This window comes from Drosophila kikkawai, chromosome 2L (assembly GCF_030179895.1).
Source record: "Drosophila kikkawai strain 14028-0561.14 chromosome 2L, DkikHiC1v2, whole genome shotgun sequence".
Lineage (NCBI taxonomy): Eukaryota > Metazoa > Arthropoda > Insecta > Diptera > Drosophilidae > Drosophila > Drosophila kikkawai.
In genome coordinates, this window is record NC_091728.1 from 9,236,442 (window position 1) to 9,261,784 (window position 25,343).

General features: G+C 39.6%; 1 protein-coding gene across 8 annotated transcripts in view; it reads left to right on the forward strand.

The window, feature by feature from the left end:
* The window catches only part of CadN (neural cadherin), a 111,868-nt gene that overhangs the window by 16,608 nt on the left and 69,917 nt on the right, over nt 1-25,343 (forward strand). For 4 of the 8 annotated variants that reach the window (XM_041776210.2, XM_041776213.2, XM_041776215.2 and 1 more), the window contains exons 3-9: nt 14,631-15,081; nt 15,763-15,979; nt 16,215-17,000; nt 17,459-17,692; nt 17,752-17,943; nt 19,748-19,938; nt 24,076-24,265. In XM_041776210.2, coding sequence (XP_041632144.1) covers nt 14,631-15,081; nt 15,763-15,979; nt 16,215-17,000; nt 17,459-17,692; nt 17,752-17,943; nt 19,748-19,938; nt 24,076-24,265 — 2,261 coding nt within the window. Of the gene's footprint in view, nt 1-14,630; nt 15,082-15,762; nt 15,980-16,214; nt 17,001-17,458; nt 17,693-17,751; nt 17,944-19,747; nt 19,939-21,180; nt 21,372-24,075; nt 24,266-25,343 lie in introns of all 8 variants that reach the window. The other 4 variants (XM_041776211.2, XM_041776214.2, XM_041776216.2 and 1 more) reach the window with 1 other exon arrangement.

Here is a 25,343-nt window from a genome sequence, read left to right on the forward strand (position 1 = left end):
TTCCATAAATGTTGCAACTGCAACTGTCTCTCATTCGCTATCGCTTCTGCTCTTTGTCTGACTGATTGTGCTTTTTCCAGCAATCCTTTGATTGCCACGACCCTTGCAGGAAGCTAAAAAAAACTGATTAAAAATAAGTACAAAAAGAGCCAAATGAAGTTTGTTGTTCGATATAATATTCAAGATTTTTCCAATATTTATTTTCAAATTAATACGCAGTCTTGAAAGACCTAAAGAAAATCGAAACAACCACTTGATGACATTTTTAAGGGATTATCATTAAAAGGACTCGCTTTAGACACTAATAGCCAAGGAATATGAGATTTCGTTCACAATAATCTCGTTGCTCTCCAAAGGATCCTGACATCCTTGAGTTAATTTATGAGCATCCAGGGGCGAGGTAGAGGCGGTATAGGAAAATTCTAGGATGCACACATGGGCCAGATAATGGATAAATGGGGCGGGGGAGGAAACTCGGAAAACTCAACTATGTAAAACACTTAACAAAGCGTTGCACCATCGCAGGGGGAAGGACAGAGCAGCAGCAGCAAGTGAACAAGATATTTACGACAATATTTTTCATTCATTTAAAATGCTACGCCAATACACATGAGAAAATTCAAGAGGAGAGAGAGAAGGGTATAAAGACAGGGAAGGGGATATGGATAAGGAGAGAGAAGGGAGAGAGAGAGTCCTTCCTGGAATGTGAAAACTAAAAATGAGACGACCAGAAACAACTGAGATTCGAACACTTGGTTGAGCATGCGCCCTAAAGAATTGAGAGAATTTTGAGATAAAGTGAGAAAGAGAGCCTGTATACTGAGAGAAACTAGTGCTAAGGGTTGGGTTTGGTGAAATTCTTGTTTGTTTAAGGACTCGTGCCGTGTCCAACAGGAAAACGCTCGTAACAATTAGAATGCTTTGCAGCAACTCAACCCAAACGGCCCAGAGAAACCAAAATGAGTTCGGGAGCCCCCTGTGAATAACTACGCACGATTTGACATGGATCAAGTGCCAGAAAGAGAGAGAGGCATATATAGCTTTAGTAGAAGACAAGGCCAGTGTGTGTGTGTGTTTGTTTTAGAAATTTCAAAGCGCATTGTTGGCCCCAAAAATGTATGCAGCCCTTTTTGCATTGGAATAACTCCCCCTATGATAGAGGGGGGGACATGGTCTAGAGGGTAGAAACAGAAGGCTTTGACATTCCGCCACTCATGCAAAACATAAAAAACAGCAAAAGAAAAATGTGGTAAAAGGGAAAAGGCATATACTTTATGCACTGCATGAAAAATGAAAAGTTGCATGGAATCAAGCTGGAGCAGGGGAAAATACCCTAAACACGGAGAGAAAGAAAATAAATATATTGAAATGTTTTTGGTTTTGGTTTCCTTATTAAAAGTCGAGATATTTTTCATATATATATATTTTCTGTGTATTTCCAAGTGCATTTCGATGTTATTCCTGATCTTAGGTGTAGTTTTTCCTTGGAAAACTTAAAGATATGCAAGTTTTGCCTTTATCCCCCCTTCTATTTGCAATTGTCAACTTTTATTGCGATAAAAACTTGTGTTTGCCTTGCCGAACCTGGACTGGCATCTCACATATAAAAACTTTACTCTTCCTCGGGTCATAAAATGCAGCATTAAACAAAGGCGAAGATGGCAAAAGAACCCTGCTTTAATGCCATCAAAATTAAAGCATAGCCATTGGCTAAGCTTCGCTGAATGAATTATGAAAATCAAAATTTAAGTTTATGCCAAGGAAAAGTTCTCCGTACGCTCTCTTCTTTCAAGGAATAGTCGAGTTAAGATACTTTCACACACACACAGCACATTGAGTGTGTAATGTGTGCAGGTAGAAACTTGCTTAATTAAGCATTAATTTCATGTTTTATATGCAAGTCTGGGCTGCTTCCACAGGGTAAGAGAAAAGCAAGAAAAGCGAGTCAAAGGCACTGGCAGCTATGCCGTAATGGAAATTATTTAAATTAGGTTTACAGCAAATGCCGGTTGATGTGCAGTGACTCATTTATGCATAGGCTTTGTTCCAATTTAATTTTAACATAAATTATGAATATTTAACATTAATTACACACAGGTACAACTTTGCGGGATGAAATATATACATTTAGATTAACATTTCAACAGTTACACATTATATTTACAATTTTTAAAAATATGGCAACATATTAATATAGATTTATAATTTTTTAACTTTAACTTACAAAACTATATAATATTTTATCTTAATCTCAGTAGTCACAAAAGTTGGTTTTCCCTTGAAAATAAACTACAATATCGTAAGTCCCTTTAGTGTGAAAATTTTCAAAATAAATTACCTAAAGACACAAACTTGTGTAAATAGTTGTTCAAGTTCTCAGATCCACCACCTACCTTCCTCCCACCAATAAAATATGTAGCGAAAATCATTTATGTCACATTTCGTTCAACATTACACGATCCTGCAGCGCTTGAAAATTTGTAAACTTCTAGCCCACATCTGCGCCATGTTGGCAGCTTCAAAAGTGTTTTGGCCTAAATTCCAAGTGCCGCCGAGGGGAGGTGGGAGAAAGGTTAAGGGGGGAAAAGTAGAAAAAAGTTTCGATACATAAATTTTCTATGGCAAAAATGAGGGCGCAGGGGGCTTGGTTGGGATTTTTCAATGTGACAGTCGAGCGCAGCGCGAATATTTAGCAGGTTTCGAGTTAACGCCACTTCAAATACATAATATTATATCCTGGAATATACATACATTTAACCTTCCCGCATAAGGTGGAAATGTTGGGCCCCACTGTGTAAAGTAAAAATGCAAATCCAAGCGAGGATTTTAATGGCCGATTTGATTGGTTTGTCTCATCTAATTGCAATTTATTTTCAATTACTTTCAGACAGTTTTTTGTAGTCCTTGTGAATTCTTTAAATTGTTAATTACATTTTCAAATGTCACGCAACTACCAAGGCTTGACCTTTTCAGTTAACAGCACTTATTGACAACAAAAATTGACAATCATAAATTTATTTAATGCAAAAAAGCTGTAAAAATATATTGGAAACCCATGTTAAGTCCGCTTGGCCAAAACAGTGTTAAACAACTCTTTTAATCTAAAGACAAGCTTTGTCTCTGTATATAGCTTTAAAAAAATATACGAAATGGATTTATAAAATAATGATGCAATGTCTGCAATCTCTCAATCAGCAATTTTAATATGCAAAATGTTGTCAGCATATTTCTGAAGTGGCCAACACACACAGAGTTTAATATAAAGTGGAATATACACATTTGTTATTGAATTTCAGCTTAATTGATTCCCTTGTTAGGAGTTTAAAATAGAAAATAAATGTTGTATTTCTCTGTTCAAAATTTGTTCTGTCAATTAACGAGGAGTACTGTTTACCAAGTTTTTTATATTGAACAAAAAATACGTGCAATCGATTTTTCTAGTTATGGGCAAGGGTTCAATGTGCGCTGAACTTTCGGGAATAGGAAAAACTTCAAATTACAAAATAATCGGAGCTGACAAGTGACAGGAACAGGAACAGCGAAATAAATGGCCATGGCCAGAGACAAGAACAGGAACTGATACCGAATCAGAATCTGAATCAAAATCAAGGAGTGAAACAGGAGCAGACAGGGAAAGGCAGGCTGGCAGACAGAGGCCGAAACGCCTAAGGACAGAGGACATTGCCAAAACTCAGAGACAGACATGGGCACACGGATACACCGAAGCAGATACAGATACTGATTTTTACCAAGAGATGTGGCAACAAAATGGCGTCTATTGCGACCATGTTGCCATGGCAGCAGACGGATGAGAAAATGGGAAAATTCGGCAGGACGAATGGCGCACTGCGTCGCAACAAAAAAAAACTCCAAACGCGGCTTATTTTGTGTGTTTTTGTATTTTTAGTTTGTCTTTCAGTTAGTTTTTGGCGACTGCAATGCCGCACACTCGTGCACAGCAACATAATGGCGTCCAAGGGATAAATAATGGCGGCCCATTTGAGCAGTCAAAACAGGAAGAAGAGTCCTTAGCAAACTAAGCGACAAATGGAATAATAAGGATGAAGTAAACAGAGATGGCGACGACTGCGAAAAAGCAGAAAAGTAAACAAGCCAAGAAGCAGCCACCCCTTCCGATAACGACGGATTTATATATATATAAAGGCATATGGATAACTTATAGGAAAACTTGAGGAGAAATATAAGACATCTTCGACAAATTGCCGAGCTCTGACTTTATTGTTGGACAAATCTGGGGGATTATTTACCCGAATTCATAAAATCAACTTTAAGTTTGTGAAACTTTTGGCTTCAATCTCCTCCGATTGGCTTAGTTTTCCTCTATCTTTTGTTCACTTTAAAACTATTTCGATAAATTTGTTGGAAAAAATGCAGTTAAGGAATTATTGACTGCGGAACTGCAAGTTAATAAAAAAGAAGAGCGGTGTGGCGAAAGTACCGAAGCAAATTAAATGCTGAAAATTTATTTCAATGCCGTTTCTTGGCCATGGATTTCCATTTCCCCCCCACTTTCTCTGTTCCCCAGTGGGTTCTTTTTTTTTGTTATTCCTTTCTTTTTTTGCTCGTTGTGTTTGTGTTTTATTTGCAATTTGTTTGCATTGCAATTTCACATACCATTTTTACCAAGTTTGTTCAAACTAACGTCGTTTGCCGGACTGGACTCTGCTCTCGTTACGTTCTGCGGAAGATGGCAAATGGCTTTGGAAGGGTATGTGGACTTTGAGGTGCAATTCACAGTAAAGAAAATATATTTGGAAAAGATGAAAATAATTTAAGGCTTACTACGCGAAATGTAATATTCCGTTTTTGAATAAATTCCACCAAATAAATTATTATAGGAAGAGTATCCCTTAGTTTATTCGTTGCTAAGAATCGCACTGAACAGAGTTGAGTCCGCACATCCGTTCGGCCAGTTCGCCGCAGTAATAATTCATGATACAAATTGCGTTTATTACAATATACCATAGCTGGGGCGGCAAACGGGAACCCGGATCCGTACACGGAACCCGTAAGAACCCGTGCACACGAGCCCCGGAGAACGGCATGGACTCCATATTCGCTTCCATTCTGCGCTGCTGTGCGTGGCAGGCAACTCGATTTGCATTGCAAAAACGGGTTAACGATATACTGAGGGGCGTGGCACTGCCATCCCCGGATCCCTTTCCAAGGAGTCGGCAAGTTGCGAGTACAATTGGCCTGCGGCAATTTCAGCTTGACGCTTTCTTGCGTCAGTTATTTATCACGGTTCACAGTCTGTGATTTGTGGTTTCGTGGGCGTCGCTGTCGCCCAGTGAACACACACACACACACGTCATGGTCCAATTAGCACACCCAAGAGCGATAAAGTTGCTATCCGCAATAATAATCGCTGGCTCCTGATGAAAAGTTAACGCACAAAATCTTCACACTTGAGTGGGTTGCCGCCGCAGCCGCCAAGTGATCCGTGAAAATTTCACATGTCAATGAATTTGATTACCGGCGGACTCTCAGAGAATTAGCCAAACGCATCAATGTCAAATGCCAGACTAAAGTGGAAATATTGATCAAGTTTTTTTTGAACAGGCTTTGTCCGTCAGGATAGCCGCCGGCAATTGTCACATTATTATGTTGCATAGCTTAACAATAAATTGCCTTACAATTAATTATAAATTTTAAGTACGGTTGAATGACAAAACAATTAAATTACTGGATAAGTTAAGTGAACTTGACAGGAGATGCAAATTTTGTTTTTTTATTATCAAAGGTTTATATGAACCATAAAAGAAAGAAATTAATTAATTAATATTATTGCAAATTATTAGATTTTTAAACATTATAGAAAAACTCATTTTCAATTTCAGTTTAAACTTTGTTTGCTTAACTGTATAATCTTTTCAGTTTAAATATAAATAAGTCAGGCAGTTTTTTCACAGATAGTTAACACAATTTAAAATCGCAAAACAAACTTTCACTGAGCTAAACCAATAAACATTTGCTTGCTCGGGCGAAATAAATAATTTCCCTCTACCCAAAAAAAAAAAAACAATCAGGGGAAATGGTCTGACTTAAATAAGAGCATGGCAAAACTGAACTGAACTGAAAACCATATTTAGCACAGTGTTTTTCACTGTTAACAGCCTTGGCCATTCGGTGAAAATGAACACAAAAAAACCAGCGACTATTTTTTTGAGTGAGAAAAACACAAATCAAACAGCAGGTGTCCCCAAGGGATGGGGCTTTTTCCTTTTTGTACGGCCTGAGTCCTGCGGATTGGCCGTGTTCGGTGGCCATTTTGTTTTCACATTGCAAATACAAATTGTTCGCTGAAAATCGAGGTCCTCTAAACTCCCCAGCTGGGCTGCAACCATAACAAAAACCGAGGGAAAATACCAGGAATTCGCTGAAAACGGGTAACGAGTGTCCTTGCTTGCTTTCCTTTTTCTGTACTCTTTTAATATATACTTTTCTTTTATTTTTTTGGCGGGCACCAATCACACTTTGCATATGCAGCGTTGCGGTATTCACACCAGCATTGCCTTCTCCATGTCCATGGGGCGTCCAGTGCTGAACTCCCTCCGGTTTCCACTACTCCTGGATTCGGGCACCATTCCCTTGGCCTCTCAGTGTTTACTCATTAAAATGCAAAATGCTCGCACTCGTAGAGGTGGCCCAACTGTCATTCATTTAACGCTCGACATTGTTGATACTCTCTGTGTGTGTGGCAAGTGGTCGGGATGGGAACCCAATGAATCGAATTGGTTTCCTGTACAGTGAACACTGGGAGATCAGAAGATCACACTTATATTGAAACTTGAATATGAGAATTCGAAGAAAACTAATTTTTACAAATTTGTTCTAAGAAGAAGAAGTCTTAGTTGATAGTTGATCACATTTTTTTGTTTCCAGTTTGGCTGTAAAAATTCGAAAGTGTCCGTAATATTTTTAATGTAATAAAGACATATTCAAGCTTCAAACAAGATTAAAAATATATATTTAGAGCATAAAAAAATATAATTTTGTTGTTAAAAAAGATATAAAGCTAACATATTTTTCTTTCAATCATAGGCTTTCAGCCTGCTTTTTTTGGGAGGTCAGTTTGCTGGCCTTTAATGACAACATGCCAGATGTTCCTGCCTGATCTGGACACTTGCCAGGCCTCCTTTTCCAGCCTCCTTCCCCTTCAATTACTCTCCCCTCTGTGTGTGAGTCTGTGTAAATTGATGTGCCATTGTGTGGTCGCAGTTTTATTGAATGGAAAGTGCGTGTCAGTCCAACAACAACAACAATTTACATGGCTTAATGCGCTGAAACATTTAAATATTTTTCGGAATTTGCATTTAATTTGAGCAATTTCCACTGGCTCGATGTCAGGCACGGCTGGCAGAGATTTCCGTTGGGGTTTTCTCTTTATTTGGATTTTGGTATGCGGCGCATGCGAAGCACAAATCACAAGGCAGCGGAATAAACGTATACGGGCTAAGCTTTACGATTATGATTACAATTTTCATAGCATACTTTTGTGTGCTCTCCTTATCTGGGTGAATGCCTCTCTTCCGAGTGCCTGTGTGTGTGTGTGTGAGGGCCACATTATTCCTTATGGCTGTAGCTGCTGCTTATTATTATTGGAAAGTAAGGCTCATAAAAATGCATATTAAATGCGGTAATGGTTATGGTAGAAACTATAATTTTTCCAGGGCTAAACTTTGCCTCAGGGTTCGGTAGGGGAGGGAAATTTGTGGTGGAAGCCCTAATGAAGTGGCGTGGAGAGCTTGAATTATGCACCACTTGGGAATGGCAACAATCAAATCATTGATATCGAAGGGAGAAACCATTTTCCACAAACTCTATGAAGGGGGAGAAAAAGCAAGTTAGATTATTGAAAAACATGGCACATAGATACGTTTCAATTCAACATTTTTCTATATAAATGTATTACCCATTTAGATAGATTTAAATATGTTAAAGCAGTATTTGTGCATGGCCTACATTTTCTAAATTCAAGTCTAACCAATATTCATTTTTTCGTCCTGTGCATTTATGCTTCCCTTTGCATAATTTTATCTCCGATGTCCACAGTTCAGTGCATTTCTATGTCACTCCGTTGGCAGCTGACGGCTAAAAACTAAAGTGAAATTTATGGGGAAAACTTAAAGCCATCTTCTGCTCGGCTGGTTCATCAATCAAAAGCCAAAGTCCTGTGCTTAACTAAGAGCATGGAAAAAAAAGGAGACAAAATATCCAGGAGCTCCAAAGGCGGAAAAAAAAAGAACTAATGTCTCGTGCCATTGCCAGAGGCCTTAAATGACTGACTGCCACCTGAGATGCGGATGGGGGCCAACTGCTACTCCCCTGATTGGTATGCAAGGGGGGCGTGCCACGACACGCCCCTGGCTATCTGCGGAGTCGGAGCAGGTCTACATCATGGCTGAAATTGCAATCAAGGCAGCGCAGTTGGCGCAGCACAATCGCCATCAAACTCAATCAAGCTCACGACAGCCCCCGGATAACAACGGATTGGATGAGCAGCAGCTCTGGGAACTGGAGCTGGGGCTGGGGAGCAAAACCCGGTGATAAAGCTCCGCAAAACTGCGTCTACACTGGAGACGGCAGGCAGGCAAGGTGATGCCATAGGAAAATTTCATTAATTTTCGCTTAATGTCCGCCATGTGCGCAATTTCACTTCATTTGCTTGTGTATGCAAAAGACTGTCTAGGTGGAAAAAAATCCGGGCAGACAGGTGGCTCCGGAACAGAGAACGGTGAAAGGATGACAGGACAATGGATTTTTATCAAGTTTGATTAGCTTTAAGATAGGTTGCCTCCACGGGGAATCTGTAGTGAGAAAAGTTAATTGAAAATGTAAGTGATTTTCGAGTGCATTGTCGCACCTCATCAGGACTTGGCAAGGCGGGCTTTAGTAAATTTAATAATAATATTATTATTAGTAATTATACAAGAAAAATCAGAGTATGATAATATTTCCACTCTGTTAATGATATATCAGCTAAATGAATATGAAATTATATCCTCTTGGCATCTTCTAAGCGATATATATTTTCTCATTTCATTTATCCCCGCCAATCCCAAGTTTATTGCGTACACTTTAATTGAGCTGGCACTCTTGAGTATGTCCCTTTGTCATCTCTTTCTCTCCCCCTCAAATTAATTTATTAATGTCGGTAATATTTCCTTGCCCATCCTTCTTTTACGCTGAAATTGGCAATTAAAGTGTCTGGGCTGGGTGTGCAATGTGTCCCCTCTAAGCCTGTCAAATTGTCTCCCCGGAAAGTGTTTAAGTTGCAAGTTTATTTATCAGAAGCAGTGCGCGCGAAATATGACACCTGATAAAGTGTACGGTTTTACGGCGAATTGCCAGGTGTCGGCCAGCGGTGGCAACAGAAGTCATAACATTATCTTTATCTGCAACTGCCAATTTGTTGCCAGATAAACTCGGACCCAAGAGCCACCGAGGCTGCGAGGAGGACATCGGATGTTTTTCTCTTGCTTTTCGCAGTCTTGCATATCTTTGCATTCGAAAGTAGGCAGTTATCCCTTCCCCCCTCAGACTGTGTCCGGGAGTTAACTCATTTGCCTGGCTCTTGAATGACTCAATAACTGACATCTCAAATTGAGGGCTTCACGCTGTGGCTGCATCTCTCGGATGCGTGCACTCCCCAGACTGTATCTCTTGGGTTGCATATCTGGCATTTGCCATCTGGCTGTGCCTTGACAAATTTTTAAAGGCCGCAAAATGTTTTCATTAAGCATGGCAATCTGCAAACAGGTTTGCGAGCAAGATATTAGTTTTAGCGACTATGCTAGTTAATAATTCATTTGCATTTAGCGCTGCCAAAGAACTGGTTCCTAAGAAGTTTTATAGGTGTTTAAAATTAAATTCTTACGATTCTCTTAACAAGATAAGCCAAAGCACACAATAGCAATCTTTCAATTTCTTCAAGAGAAACAATTTATCAAAAAGCAAACAAAACTTACTTCTTAGTTCATTATATCGCAAAGTTTTCCCCTGGACTCATGTCCTCAACTGCAAGCCGGCTATCCATCGATTGCTGTTGCGTCCAAGGGAACCCCTTGAGTTTGCTCAAGCTCTCTGATTCGATTATTCCAGCTTCTGTTTCTTTTTCGCCGGATATTTGCCACTTTTCTCCAGTGCAATCATGGCAAAGCGCGCAGAAACTTCAATCCGAATTAGCTCCGATTCTCATCGCCCGCTTCAATCAATAAGTATGTATGTTCAATATTTGGCAATGGTCTTTTCCTACTTTCTTACTCGGATTCCCCGGAATCCATTGTTAACAGCTTCATTAAGTTCATGGCAAAGGGATGGCCGTAAAAAAGGCAAAGAGCTCTCAGCTACCCAGAAAAGGCGAAAATATTACACCAGCCATAAAAATATTTCGAAGGGGGGCAGGCAGAGGGAAAACTGCTCAACATTGTACTTGTATTTCTTGCACGTACATACTTATACCGCTGGCAAGCCCTGCTTGCTCCCAAGTTTTTTCCATTCAAGCCGCAGAGGAAAATGAAGAAATTCATTTGGAGAGGGCGTACCTGGAATAAAGTTTCGACTTGACTGCATTTTAATCAAGCCGAGAGCCCCGAACCGAACCGAACCGAACCGCATTTTGACCCTCCTGATTATGTTGAACATCCGTGGGGTGTCAATTGTTCGGGCTCCGGGGTTGCGGGGGGAGCTCCCAAAAGGCACGGTCCCCCAAGCAAGTCATAAAAGTTAACTTGCCGTTAAATTGTGGTGAAAAATCGAGAACATTTTGCGAGTGGCTGATAACCAAAATAAAGAAATGTGCAAGTTTAATGATTTCATAATTTGTTGCGGAAATATGAATACGCTTTTAGTCATTTTATAGCTAGCAAAATACATTATTTTAAAAATTCTGGATTTACTTTACAATATTTAATAATCTTACCAAGATTTTAATTTAATTTCCGAATCAGACTACTAATCCTTTAAATAAAAAATAAGAACTGGTCACTAAATTCTGAACTTTCTTTGACTTTCATATGTCAAAAGGTCGTCGCAATATAAAGGCACAAATTGTGTTTATGTTGGAAAAATTACATCAATGCTGCACGTAGCACAGTTGTCAATTGTCCTAACAAATTCAATTTTTATTCGCGCATCTCACATCTCACAGATTGGTTTGCTTCCGCAAAGGCAATGAGCCTATGGGCGTGGTGGAGAATTGTGAGGGGGGTTTGGAAAATGTGGGTGAAAAAAGGGAAATGTAAGGGGGAAGGAACTTGAAAAAGTTCAAGCTGGCACCCACTTGAAAAAGCCACCACAGACGTTGAGCCACATCCCCTAAAAATCATCGTCTGAGCCGTGATGAGCTGCCCTCCCCGTCTCTTTCGCGCTTATATTCTCCTCTCTTTCTCCCTTTATTTCTTTGGCTCAGTGCAGCATCTCTCACTTTGGGCTCTGCCTTCTACTTAATCCATTGAAACAATAAGCTGCTTTGTTTTCCTATCCACGACGACAGTCTCGCACTTTTTCCCTTCGACTTTTGTATTGTTTGTGGATAGAGATGGAGAGATACGGGAAAAGGGGGACAGCTATAGGTGCAGCTATAGCAGTTCTTGAAAACTTTAACCTCAGGCGACTAAGGCTTCCTTTTTCAAAGCTCCCTGGTATACAAGTTCAATTAGAGAAACTCTAAACTGTATTTAAATTTTATTCCGTGCGAAACTCAATTTTTTCTAAATTTAATTCAGGAAACTGAAGCAAAAATTCATAAAAAATTTTACATGGCTTACAAAATTTTAGGGAATTATTTTCGAAAGAGTATTTGCTACTCTTCAAATTCTTCTCAACTTCATTTCCCTTTAGTATTTCAAGGCATTTCCCTTCAACCGTGTTTCCCTCTGGCTTCATTGTTGTCTCAAAGCGCGTCTGAAGTGCAATGCAAACGGGAATGGAGACAAAGCCGTTACAGAATATTTCCCGTCTGCTTTTGGGCGTTGCATTTAGTGCTAACCTCTGTGTGCGACCCCCTGACTCCCGCTCTTTGGGCTCGAAGCGCCCCCTGATCTCGCCCAGCGGAGCCACTGCCACTGCATCCCCTTGGCTAGCTTATGATGACAATGGCTATGACTCCGAAGGGGAGTTTTCGGAGCGGCTGTGGGTGGGAAATGGCATCCCTTGGCAGTGATTACGAGTAGTATAGTAGCTGCATGGTTTTGACTCCTCAAGGATCTCTCCTCAGTCCGCATCGCGTGTGACAGTCACTTAATGTGCATATGCACGAGTATATGGCTTTTCTGATAAGAAAGAGGAAGCCATGAAAGCGGTTTAGGGGTGTGTAAAAACGGGGTCGCAGAGTGCCAAGAAGTTTTATTAAATTGAAATGAATGAATGTGTTTGGGACTAAGTGACGAAGAAGATGGCTCATTATGGCAACATTTATGCAGCGAATAAGTTCAATGAAACTTGTATAGAAACCTTGAACTTTGAAGGTATTTTATACACTATAAAATTGGTTTAAGGAGCTTTTAAATACTATTCCATTTTTAAAAATATCGTTATTATTCTCTCTCTCTCTTTTTGCTTTTAATGGTTCAACTAAGCTGTATTTTCCCTCACGAAAAACTTAATCACAAATCACATTTATTCATGCTTGTTGTAGCGCCGAACATAATGAAAATCCTTCTCGCTCTGCGCATTTTAATCCTGCCGCACACACACTCGCATTATTCCTCTGTCAGGCCACAAAAGGCATTTTCCATTTTATTTCCCCGTTTTCCCGCAGCCATTTTCCCGGCCATCGTGTGCATTGTCGCCACGGAAATCCGCCATGTTGGCTGCTGCTGCTCCTGCTTTTCTCAGCGCGAAAAACCCAATCCCAGTGCACATTAGTGCCGCCTCACACATAGCCATAACAATAAAGCTCGCTCCATATTATTTAAATTTCGAGTTATATATATATATATATATATAGTAGTATAGCATTATTTCTTTTGCAATTTTTTACCTGCTTGGCGCTAGCACAATAAGCCATAGAAAAGCGTTACAATGCCAAGCTGGCAGGGAAATAACAAAAGTTGGCAAGAATCAGCAAATAACTCTGCCAACTTGCACTTGCCCCCACTTTCTCTGGCCCTCTCAGAGTTTCCCTCCCGATCCATGGCATTTTCTTTATGTGCTTTCCTAGCAAACTTTTTTTCGTTGCATTTTCTGTACAATCTGTTGAGCGAAAATGTTGTTTATTTCCCCGAGTTTTTTTCCGTGTTATTTGAAAACTTCGCTGCGTCTTTGTTTCAATTGCAATATTTGCTTACACGGGTTAAGGGTTAGCCTTTCCAACCTGTTTACAATTCACTTTGCTGCTCTTGAGAAATTACACATGCTTCACCCCCATTTTGGTTCACTTCTTTTTATCCTTCATTCTCTTTTTTATTTTTCTCGCTGCCCCTTTTTTTTATAAGGCGCTCGAATTTCCTTTGTGTGAAAGTTGGGGGCAGGTAAATCGTCTGCTTTATTTACCTGCTACTTCTGCCGACCATCCACCGCCCACCATCCACATTGCTTCTTTTTCAAAATAGAAGTTTAAAGTTTATAGACTTCATGATACCTCAAGTTTGTTACAAGCATTACAGGACTTTTGGAAATATACACAAACATATTTAGATATTATTTAATAGACTTTTATATTATTTTAATATTGTTTAAAGGTTATTTGGATTTATTTAATTACAATAAACTCTTCCTTATAAAAATATATCCAACTTACCTCTTAACAACACAACGAAACATACACGCCTCTAATAAGCGTCCGTCAGTTCGGTGGTTCCCCTTGTTTGCCCCAAACAACAACAAAGAAATAAAATTCAGAAAAAAAAGAAATACAAGGAAGAACACAACAACATGATTGGAATTTTCCGGTGCAGACATTTTTTGCAACAAAAGAAAAAATGCGACCCCTGCATTACTTCTTTACCTTTCTCTTTTTACTGCCTAATATTGATTTTTTTCAAGTTTAACCATTTTTTGTGAGGGAGAAATTTATTGGGTGCATGTTTAGTGGAAATTATAAGTTGCCAACGTTGAATAAGCTTAGACCAAGCCCTTTACAAATATTTATAAATATATTTGGGAAGGATAAGAATGTATAAAATGAGCGAGCGTTAATAAACCTTTTCATAACTTTTAGAAACAATTTTCAAACTAATGAGTAAATAACCAAATATAAATGTTATGACTTAAGATTTCACAAAACCTTTAATACTTTTTATGTCTAAAAAGTCCTTAAGTCAGTCAATAATAACGTTTACCATCAAGAACTTGTAACAATTTTATCAGCTTTTTAAACAACAACATTTTGCCCTTGCCTTGAGACTGCTTTTCCGGCTGATTGCACTTTGAAGGTCTTAACTGTAATCCAAGAGCCTTAAATTACAAAAGGGAGTGAGGGGGTGAGGGAGGAGGGGGTGATACCACCCCTATTCCGACAAAGCTACACCCCTAACCACTATCCATTAGTTGTAATAACAAAAGGCAAAAGTTTTGGCAATCCAAGCACAGGGCATAAAAATACAAACAAGCCACTCAGAAAAGCCATGTTCTCATGATTTTCCTTGCATTTTCCCTTTTTCCAGCTGGCATCAAGTACACGGATAACCAGAGGGTCATAATCCTGGTGAAGGACGTCAACGATGAGCCGCCGTACTTCATTAATCGGCCGCTGCCCATGCAGGCTGTGGTGCAACTGAACGCACCACCCAACACACCGGTGTTTACTCTCCAGGCCCGCGATCCGGATACGGATCATAATATCCATTACTTTATCGTTCGCGATCGAACTGGCGGACGCTTCGAGGTGGACGAGCGATCTGGCGTGGTGAGGACGCGGGGCACGGATCTCTTCCAGCTGGACATGGAGTATGTCCTGTACGTGAAGGCCGAGGATCAGAACGGGAAGGTCGACGATCGCCGATTTCAGAGCACACCGGAGGAACGCCTATCGATTGTGGGTGGCAAGCGGGCCCCACAGTTCTATATGCCCAGCTATGAGGCTGAGATACCGGAGAACCAGAAAAAGGACTCGGAGTAAGTCGAAGCTAAGCACTGGGGAAAATCGGGAATGTGGGGAAAACTTAAAAATAAATTGGTTCGCCTTAAATAAGGATGACAGATACACACATATTAGGAAAGTTAGCAAATATTTTAATTTTTATTTCATTGTTTTCAAATTGTAAAGAAAAATCTGTTTATAATCCTTCTTATTTTCCAATAATTTTATTATTATCAAAAACTTAATTCTAATCCAAAACTCAACTTAAAGACAGATATAAAACTTATATCCATATAGAGTAAATATCAAACATTTCGATAGTCCGATTGAGTTTTGTATTCAAGTTTTACAAAAGTCCAACAGTTGCAAATCCCAGAAGTGAAGCCATAATTCTAAGTCAGCATTTCTGCCCCAGTGTATGCAAATTTTGTGGGGCTGCCAATAAAAGTTATGCATAACAATGTGAACCAGACTGTGGGGTACTCTATGTGTGTGTGTGTCTGTGTGTCTGCTTATCCTGCACAGTCTGTGTGTGCGTTTGTTGGTCTTCATTGAAATTCTGATGGGAAAACAACTGTCAAAAGGCAGTGGAGCGAGTGACAAGCACACACACACATTCAGGACTTGAAGTGGCCCTTGGATGGACATAAAATATGCAAGCAAATTTTACATTTCCCGCTGCTAACTTTTCCGCTTTCCCTCTCCTGCTTTTCCAGCATCATTTCGATTAAGGCCAAGTCGTTTGCAGACCGCGAGATCCGTTACACGCTGAAGGCCCAGGGCCAGGGAGCCGGCACCTTTAACATTGGACCCACATCGGGCATTGTCAAGTTGGCCAAGGAGTTGGACTTTGAGGATCTGCGTCAGCCGCATGTCTACTCGCTGATTGTGACAGCCACCGAGGATTCTGGCGGATTCTCCACCTCCGTCGATGTGAGTGAATTGGGGAAATCCCCGCTGAGATGTGCGCAAGCCTTGTGATATATGTATTTCTCCTGTGAAAGTTCTGAAAAAGACAGCTGAAAAAGTCTGATGGAAGTGAATTTAAAATAAAATGCAGCAATATTAAAATGAAGCAGGAGAAATATTCAAAGCTTGGACCATACTTTTCATTATTAATTTCTTTAAAAAAATATATATATAACTAAATTGAAAATGTATTTTTCAGCTCACTATTCGCGTTACGGATGTGAACGACAATGCCCCCAAATTCGAGCTACCCGACTACCAGGCTCATAATGTGGACGAGGACATTCCCCTGGGAACCAGTATACTCCGCGTAAAAGCCATGGATGCGGATTCCGGATCGAATGCCGAAATCGAGTACCTGGTTTCCGACGACCACTTTGCTGTGGATTCAAATGGAATTATCGTCAACAACAAGCAACTGGATGCGGATAACAACAATGCCTACTACGAGTTCATAGTCACGGCCAAGGACAAGGGTGAACCGGCCAAGTCGGGAACGGCCACGGTTCGCGTTTACACCAAGAACAAGAACGACGAGGAGCCCAAGTTCTCGCAGCAGGTGTATACCCCGAATGTGGATGAGAATGCCGGCCCCAATACCCTGGTCACCACAGTGGTGGCCTCGGACAAGGATGGCGACAATGTGAGGTTCGGTTTCGTTGGCGGCGGCACTTCGTCCGGCCAGTTCGTCATCGAGGATATCACCGGTGTGATCCGACTGCACAACAAGGCCATATCTCTGGATCGGGACAAGTACGAGCTGAATGTCACTGCCATGGACGATGGATCGTGTTGTGTGAATGGCGACCAAACGATCCACACCTCGACCGCAGTCGTCGTGGTCTTCATCACCGATGTCAACGACAACAAGCCGGTGTTCAAGGACTGCAGTACCTATTACCCCAAGGTGGAGGAGGGAGCTCCCAATGGCAGTCCTGTCATCAAGGTGGTGGCCACCGACGAGGATAAGGGTGTGAACGGACAGGTAAGGAACAAAGGTTATATTGAACAGAGTTGGGCACAAAAGAAAATTCAAAGTCGCCTTTCCCTCTACGTTATTAGGTTGTGTTTGTGCATTAACTAATTTAGATGTACCCACTAGCTATTACCAATAACCAAACCACCCCTCAAGGCCTCTCCTGATTATCCTTTGCCTAATTACTTTCCCCCTTCGGTGGTCGGACAGGCAGATTAATTATAAGTTATTTGTGTTTTGAGGCCAAAGCAAACATGATTACCCACACCTAATTGCATTACCAACTCATGTGGGTGTGTGGAGGCGATATAGAGATTCCATGACGAGATTTGGCCATAATTTTCTTTTCGTGCTCCCAAGTTCAATGCACCGTAAAGTGCATGTCGTGTGCCGAGGTCAAACGCCCCTCTGCCTCTAATCGCAATTTGTGTCAATCATTAAACAATTTTGCATGTTCCTTGCGACAGGTGAAATACTCGATTGTTCAGCAGCCGAACCAGAAGGGAACCAAATTCACGGTTGACGAGGAAACCGGCGAGGTGTCCACCAACAAGGTCTTCGATCGCGAGGGCGACGATGGCAAGTTCGTATCGGTGACTGTTAAGGCCACGGATCAGGGAGATCCCAGCCTGGAGGGAGTCTGCTCCTTCACGGTAGAGATCACGGATGTCAACGACAATCCGCCGCTCTTCGATCGTCAGGTGAGTGCAACGTAGTTTCGTTGTAATTAAATATCTAACAACTACTTTTTTACCTCCAGAAATACGTGGAGAATGTGAAGCAGGATGCCAGCATTGGCACCAATATCCTGCGTGTCTCAGCCTCCGATGAAGATGCCGACAACAATGGCGCCATTGTATACAGCCTGACTGCTCCCTTCAATCCCAACGATCTGGAATACTTTGAAATTCAGGCCGAGTCCGGCTGGATTGTGCTCAAGAAGCCGCTTGACGTAAGTGTTTGCTTTTCAAGTGATCCCCTAAAACGTTACAAATATCAATTACCCCTATTTTGAGTTTGCCAAGTCCCAACTAACCGAGTTAAATTATTTTAATTTTACTTATTTATCAAGGAAAACAAAAATGCTCTTATTTTTTACTAACAAATTCAGCGAAGAAGTAACAAGCCCTAGAGAGTTTAGGCGGCTTGTAGATACATCTATAAATCTTATTGTTTTCGTTTTTCGTTTCCTTTCAAACTGCACCTTTCCTTTGTTTTCTATTTAAATATTTTACAAGACCGCCAAACAGTCTTAGGTCAATTTGAGTTTGATGTGCAAGCAGTGCAAGTTTTTTGCCACATCCCGCGACATCTGCGCTCGGATATAACTTAAACGAGTATTTTTATTTGGTTCCATCGATTATTTTGTTTAGTTCATAGTGCGTGAAATTGGCCAAAGAAAGTAACCTAAACACGGGCAGAGAATGCCGAGAAAGCGAATTGATTTTTAACATTTTTTGGAACAATTCAAACTAACACAGAATGTGAATAGAAAACCAAAAATATCGGGGGTTTGGGCTGTTTAATATTTTTTTGGTGCCAGGTTTATGGGCTTAAGGATAATGTAAATAAAGGAAACATCTAAAGGCGGAACGAGAACGATCACGAATATTTTTGAGCATCGTTGTAACCAATTTTTGAAGGTTTTAACCAAATAAATTAGTACAATATAACAATAGTTATAGTTTCCTTTTCCCCATAGCTTGATTTTGTAATGCCTTTTATGATTTTTACCCGAAAAAGAAAATATAAAAAATGAAAATCCCAAAACAACCTCAAAACAACAACTTTTTGTCGAGACTATACAACTTTTTGAAGGTCTCTTGCTGCAAGTTTAACACATTTTTTGCCTTAGCTCAAGTTTATATATTTTTGAAACAATGTTTAACATATATATATATTTTTGAAGAACATTTCATTTTGCATGCCCATCAAAAATGTGGCCAAAAGACACCCAAGAGGATGTTAGGATATGTTACTTAAAGTATTTTCCTTTCAACTGCACCTTTATCCTATGATTTTCTCTAATTTCTATGTATTCGAGAGGGTAGCTGATCGAGGCATTTTAATGTTTTCATTTTTAATTTCCCGTTTATATTTACATATACAAAATCATGGTACTGTCAACGATTTAGGGTTGTTATCCAGTAAGTAAATGCAACCAAATGCGTTAACTGTGTTACTGTGCTAACCCCCAAAAATCGCAATTTCACAAAAACTTAAACCTAAAATTAAAAACTGTAAGCTAATCTTCAATCTAAACTAACTCAAGGAGCACACTGTACTTCATTTTAAGTATAGTTGTATAGTTGTGAAGCTACAGCTTCACCTCATCTTAGGATAGCTCCCATGAGAGCCAGAAATAGTCTCGTCAAAAGACCAACCTTTTATGTCAACCATCCTTACAACCATGCTATATCACCCGTACTAATCCCGATCCAAAGACCCTATTATATTAAATATTTTATACAATTTTTGTTGTCTATTTAATTTGCTTTTTATGTTTCATAAACCTGTAACAACTTTTGAAATATGAAAAAAACAAACATTTAAACAACGATGCCATCAATTACGTAATCGTAACGTAACGTACACCCAATACACAAACCCAAAAACGTAACCAACTCTAACATTTTGGGTTCGGGCCTCGACTACTCCTTGCAATGTTAACCCGCCCCCGTTCGCTGCTAACGCTAACATTGTGTACCACCGCTTCAATCCGAAATTCAATCAAATCCCTCGAAATCAATCAACAGCGCGACCGCTATCGCTTGAGGGTTAGCGCCTCCGATAAGGGCACTCCGCCCTCAGCCGCCGATGTCGACGTTGAGTTAGATGTCGTCGATCGCAATAATAAGCCGCCCATTTGGGATAAGAGCATTTACGGCCCCATTCACATACGCGAGAATGTCACTGTGGGCACGGTTGTAACATCGGTTAAGGCAAGGTTTGTATAGCCAACAAGGTCCCCAGTCAACACCTAACACTAAGACTAAGACTAAATCTATATTAAAACTAAAACTAAACCTAAACGAGTCTAACAGCTGTGGGTCTGCCCTAACATTAGCATAACAGCATTTAGCGATTGGCTAACATAGCATTAATGTATTTTTAACATACGGTCTCTACGGTCTACGCTGTTACGGATGTCCTTTTTGTGGTGGCATATCGTAAAAGCTAACCCGAGTTTGACACCAAACGATAAGCTCTTTAAATACAAGAAAAACCAATCGAAAATGGAAATGGAAAATATTGGAAAATCTGGTGTTTATTTTGAGGAGAACCATCCTTTTTTTTTAGTGGTTGTTCCTTGGAATCTTTTGAATTTTGACAAATCAAGGTCTTTTCTCTGTCTCTCTCACACATAACCCATTGGTCTAGCTTTTCCTCCTCTTATCTGTGAAATTTCCCCTTCGATAAAAAGAAAAGCCCCCCCACATGCCTGAAATATTGTGAGGATCGTAATGAAATTTTTGGTGTTGGTTTTCATTTGGTGAATACGCTACTCTAACATTCAAAATCGCCCAGAACAAGGTTGCAGTTAATATAATATAATATTGCTCTAAGAAACCAGGTAACTACACAAAGTGTTCAAAAATGTTAAAAAGCAATAGTCGAAATCTAAAAAGAAATATAACCGCAGCAAACTTTGTAAAGTATGCTATGAAAATTGTATTTATAAAATGCACAAAGCCCAATATTTATTTATTAAATTATCCATTTAGTTGAATATATCTACAATATTTATTTAAATGCTACAAATATTTATTCAACATCTATATATATATAAACAGTTTATTTTTGAAGGCTAGGGTCGAGACTATATTAAATAATTTGCACTGCATATAAGAAATTGAAACCTTTTTGTCAACTTTACAAGTGTTTTCTTTCATTTCCCCGTTTTTAAATTCAGTTTTAACATTTTCTCTCAAGAGGTGTTGGCTTACCCTTTTCAGTTTTGACTTTTTACCTATAACCAAACTATAAGTTCTATAATTACACTTTTTATTAGAGACTTGTTGAAACAAATGTTCCCAACTATATATTATATCATTTTGTTTTTTGCCTTTTCCTGAACGATTATCGTATTTACCAACCAATATCGACGCGTCTGTCATTTTTGCCACGCCTTGCTTGATTTTAAAACGATTTTTGATAATGTCGGTCGCGAAATGTATACAAAATACAGCGCGAGACATACAAGTTAGAGGCAATGGCCCAAGACAAGGGCTATCCGCCATTGTCGCGTACTGTCGAAGTACAGATCGATGTGGTCGATCGTGCCAATAATCCGCCCGTCTGGGATCATACCGTCTATGGGCCCATTTATGTCAAGGAAAATATGCCCGTCGGCGGCAAAGTCGTCTCGATCAAAGCCAGGTCTGTTCATTTTTCGTGCAAAAAGTTAACCACAAAAAAAAAATAAATACAGCATTATTCATAAAATGAAATAAATTTCATTCCATTTTGCTTAGTTTATTTTTAAGAATTTTAAAACATATATATTTTTTAAATATTTTTATAGGTGTTTTTATTATAATTTTTTTTTTTTATGAATATTTTATTGGTTATTGGTGTTGTGTCTTGCCGTTGATTTGTGTGTTCTGAATGTTTACTCTTGATATTCCTTAGATGTTGGCTTGCCTTTGTTACTTTATGTGCTCACCCAACTTTCTGCCATTATCCCCATATCATCTGTCCCCTAGAATTCCAAGTCATTTATAAAGCACTCTAAACTGCACCAGTGAAATGTACACGATTATATGCTAAAAACTGCACAACTCTCACATTGTATATTAAACGCACATTACTATCTTTGTTTTGATAGAATAGTCAAGCTTTATGGGGCCTTAATAATAATATATTTGACGGATTGAAGATTCTCCTTCTAATTTTTAAAAAATGCTCAAAACTTGAATAAAATCTGGCAAAGCAATCTTCTTTTGTCGCAAAGGATAAGCACAAGTGTCCGTTTATTTTTTTCCAAGGGTAATCCGAGCGTCGTAAAATGAAAATACAACTATTCCAGCTCTTTTTCTTTTGGACACATAAAAGTACTGCATAAACTCGCAATGGCTTTGTCGCTAACCTTTGCCGCATGATGAGCCGGGTCAGTTTCAATTACCTGCCACTTAGTGCCAGCCAGGGGCAGAAATAAAATATGTATACATATACAAATCCCCCCCTTTGCCAGCGAAAGTTTATTTCAAACAAAGTTTTGTTTTTTATAATTGCAATTAAAAAAAAAACTTGGAGCAGAGCACTTAAATGACTTTCGACCCCCGCAACGACACTGCGCTCCTTTGGATCTCCCCGGGCAGCGTTTTATCTTCGTGGCAAGCCATCCACATGGCACTGGCATTTTAATTATGCGTCAGTCCGAGTCAGTTTTTATATTATGCCATATTTTTTACCATGCACTTTCCTCCACTGCCGCCGCACTAAAAGCAAATGCACTTAAGCCGAAAGGCCAAGAGCGAGATAAAAACAAACGTAACTAGGTATAAAAAATTAGAAAACAAAGATGAAAATTATACCGTGAGAATGCTGCACATACGCACCTGCACACACCTGAGCCAGATTCTGCTGTATAGAGTTAGTTTAGTGCCCTTAAGTACACCTCCTTTCTGTTCCCCAGCGCAATATTAAGGAAATTACAATCTATTAAACGTGCTTGGGTTCTGCCTTCTGTTTTCTCGCCTGTTTTTTATGTGTTTAAATTATTTCGAATAAAAAGCATTTTCATCCTGAGTTTTCTTTTTGCGTTTGCGTTTTCTCTTCTCGCAATTATCTGGTCATGTCCCAGCACAGAAATTTGTTAACAATATGTATATATACATTAGACGCCATTAGGAGAGGGTTTAAGTGTTTGGGGGAGGGTCTTTCGAAGGACTCCCCTCCCGAGTGTGCGCGTACATCATAATAATTGTGTTTGCTCTTGAGGCGCCTCGAGTCCTCAGAGAAGCACACAGAAAGAAACACGTGCCAAGGTCGAGGGCAAACTGATAAGTTTTTCGGTTTAGTTCTATGATTTTCTTATCCTTTACCCACTAGCTGATATACTCTAGAGTCTAGACTGCAATACAACCTACTATCAGAACAACAAGCGAAGAGTGCCGAGTGTACAGAAAGTGTTGTGTAAATCTTTTAAATACACCTTATTTTCGGTTTTCCAACACAACGAACCAATGAAATTAAAATCAACTCACACCTACTACATCCAATCACAGAACAACTACAACACAAAACACAAAACAAGAAAAGAAGGAAACAAAAGAAACCTCCAAGAAAATTTCATGCAATCCACAAATTTCCCAACCATTTTCCTCCACCCCCCGTCTCCACCACAACCTCCCCCATTCCGCAACAATAATTTTTTGTGCTTTTTGTCCTTGGCAACATTTTGGCGCAGTCCTGACAGTTTTCATTTATCCTTAAGACCCGTTCTTAAGGCGTTCTGTCAGATGCAAGTGTTGTCCAGGCCCAAACGAAATATATATGTATACGCCGCCGCGTGTATATATACAGATTTTGGTCTTTTTGCGCCTAATTTGTTTTTCATTATCATGTGCCGAAAAACCCATTCCCGACACACTCAAATGGCAATTAGATTTTTTGAGGCCATTTGGTTTATATTCGGTTGGTTTTGCCTTTGTTTTTTTTCGGTTCTCAACTTTTTAAATTGCACCAAAGACGCTTTGAGAAATTAATTAATGAACGAATTTTTTAAAGCGCACAAATCACCTAATTTAAGAGCAAGAATTCGATTCATGCGTCGGCCCTTTGTATTTTGTAATGTGGCATGTGTTTTTTTTATATATATATTTTTGTGTGTGTGTGAATGTTGTGAGAAAGTCTTGGAGAATTTAAAGAATAAAATTTCCTTAAATCAAGGCTTTCTTTTTTTTTTTATTTTACGCCATTAAGAAATTGTTTTTTGACAAAAAAAAAAGTATACGAAATAACCACTTAATTTGTAGAGAAATCATAATTTCATGTAGCCAGTATGTGAATCCATAAAAAACTATTATTACCACCTTACTAATATTGCTTAAAAATTCCCTCCTGGCCACAACGTCTGCAGTTCGGGTATCGAGGGAAATCCCACAGTCTTCTATCGCCTGATGCCCGGGTCAACGGCCCAAACGAACAAATTTCACACGTTCTACTTGCAACAAAGACCGGACAATGGCGACACTTGGGCCGACATAAAAGTGAATCATCCGCTGGACTACGAGAGCATCAAGGAGTACAATCTAACCATACGTGTCGAGGTGAGTCCGGAGGAGGAGGCAACCAAATTCAAAGACAGCCCCGAAACGAATTCAATTTAAAGTTGCAAAATGTTTGCGCAATTCCCAGACGGCAGCCGAAAGTTTTCGAGTTGGTCTTAGGCTCAATTAGACATGTATTTGACTTTTGTATTTGAGAATGACTGCCAAATACGTTTGTAATTATTTGATTTGAAAAGTTTTAATTACTTGCGCGAGCCTTTGCACCCGCCCACCGCCCCAAGTTGGGGAAATGCAAATGCGGGTGCCTCGGTTCGTTTCAAATTCATTAGAAACTAACTGATTGACTGACTGATTGATTGACAGCTCGCGGCTGAACGGTAATCAATGCATTCGCAATCAATGTCAAGTTGTAGCACTTCCACTGCATCGGCGTCCTCATTAGTTTGGCTATTCAGGGAAGGACAAATATAACAGCCTGCTGAAATATTAATGGGAATTTCTCCATGACGAATATTACAAAAAATTCAATTCCACACTTTGCATTTCGCATGTGCAGGCAATTTAATACATGACAAGGTTTCATTTATACTATTCCCTGCAAATTACCAGCTAAAAGCTAATGGACCCCAATGGGTTTACCTCGTCCCATCCATCCGTGAAAAGAGACAAAATTCCAAATGAATTTGGAAAATAGTTTTGCGGTTTCCCTGAAGCCATGAATGTTTAAATATTCCCATGTATTAGTGGGACATTCATTTTTAATTCACATTTTTTTCTTGCTCTGCGGCTGGAAAACATGTCAAATAATAATTTTTATCAAGCCTGCGGTTGGTGCTGAAATTTTAAACAATTCAGGAATAAAGAGGATTATTTTTGTATGACATAAACACTGAAATTAAATAAATTAAATTATTTAAAACTGGCCTTAAAATTTGCTCTCGACTATAGTAGTTCTGAGCAACAAGACCTTCTTTAGTCTTCAACCCACATCTTGGCCAATATGAAGCCTAATTAGGACTCAACTAATCACACATGTTTGCCAAGGAAAATGAACACAAAATAAATAATTCATTTCGACACTGGCACTCGTCCTTGCTGCTGTCAGTTTTGGGGCAAA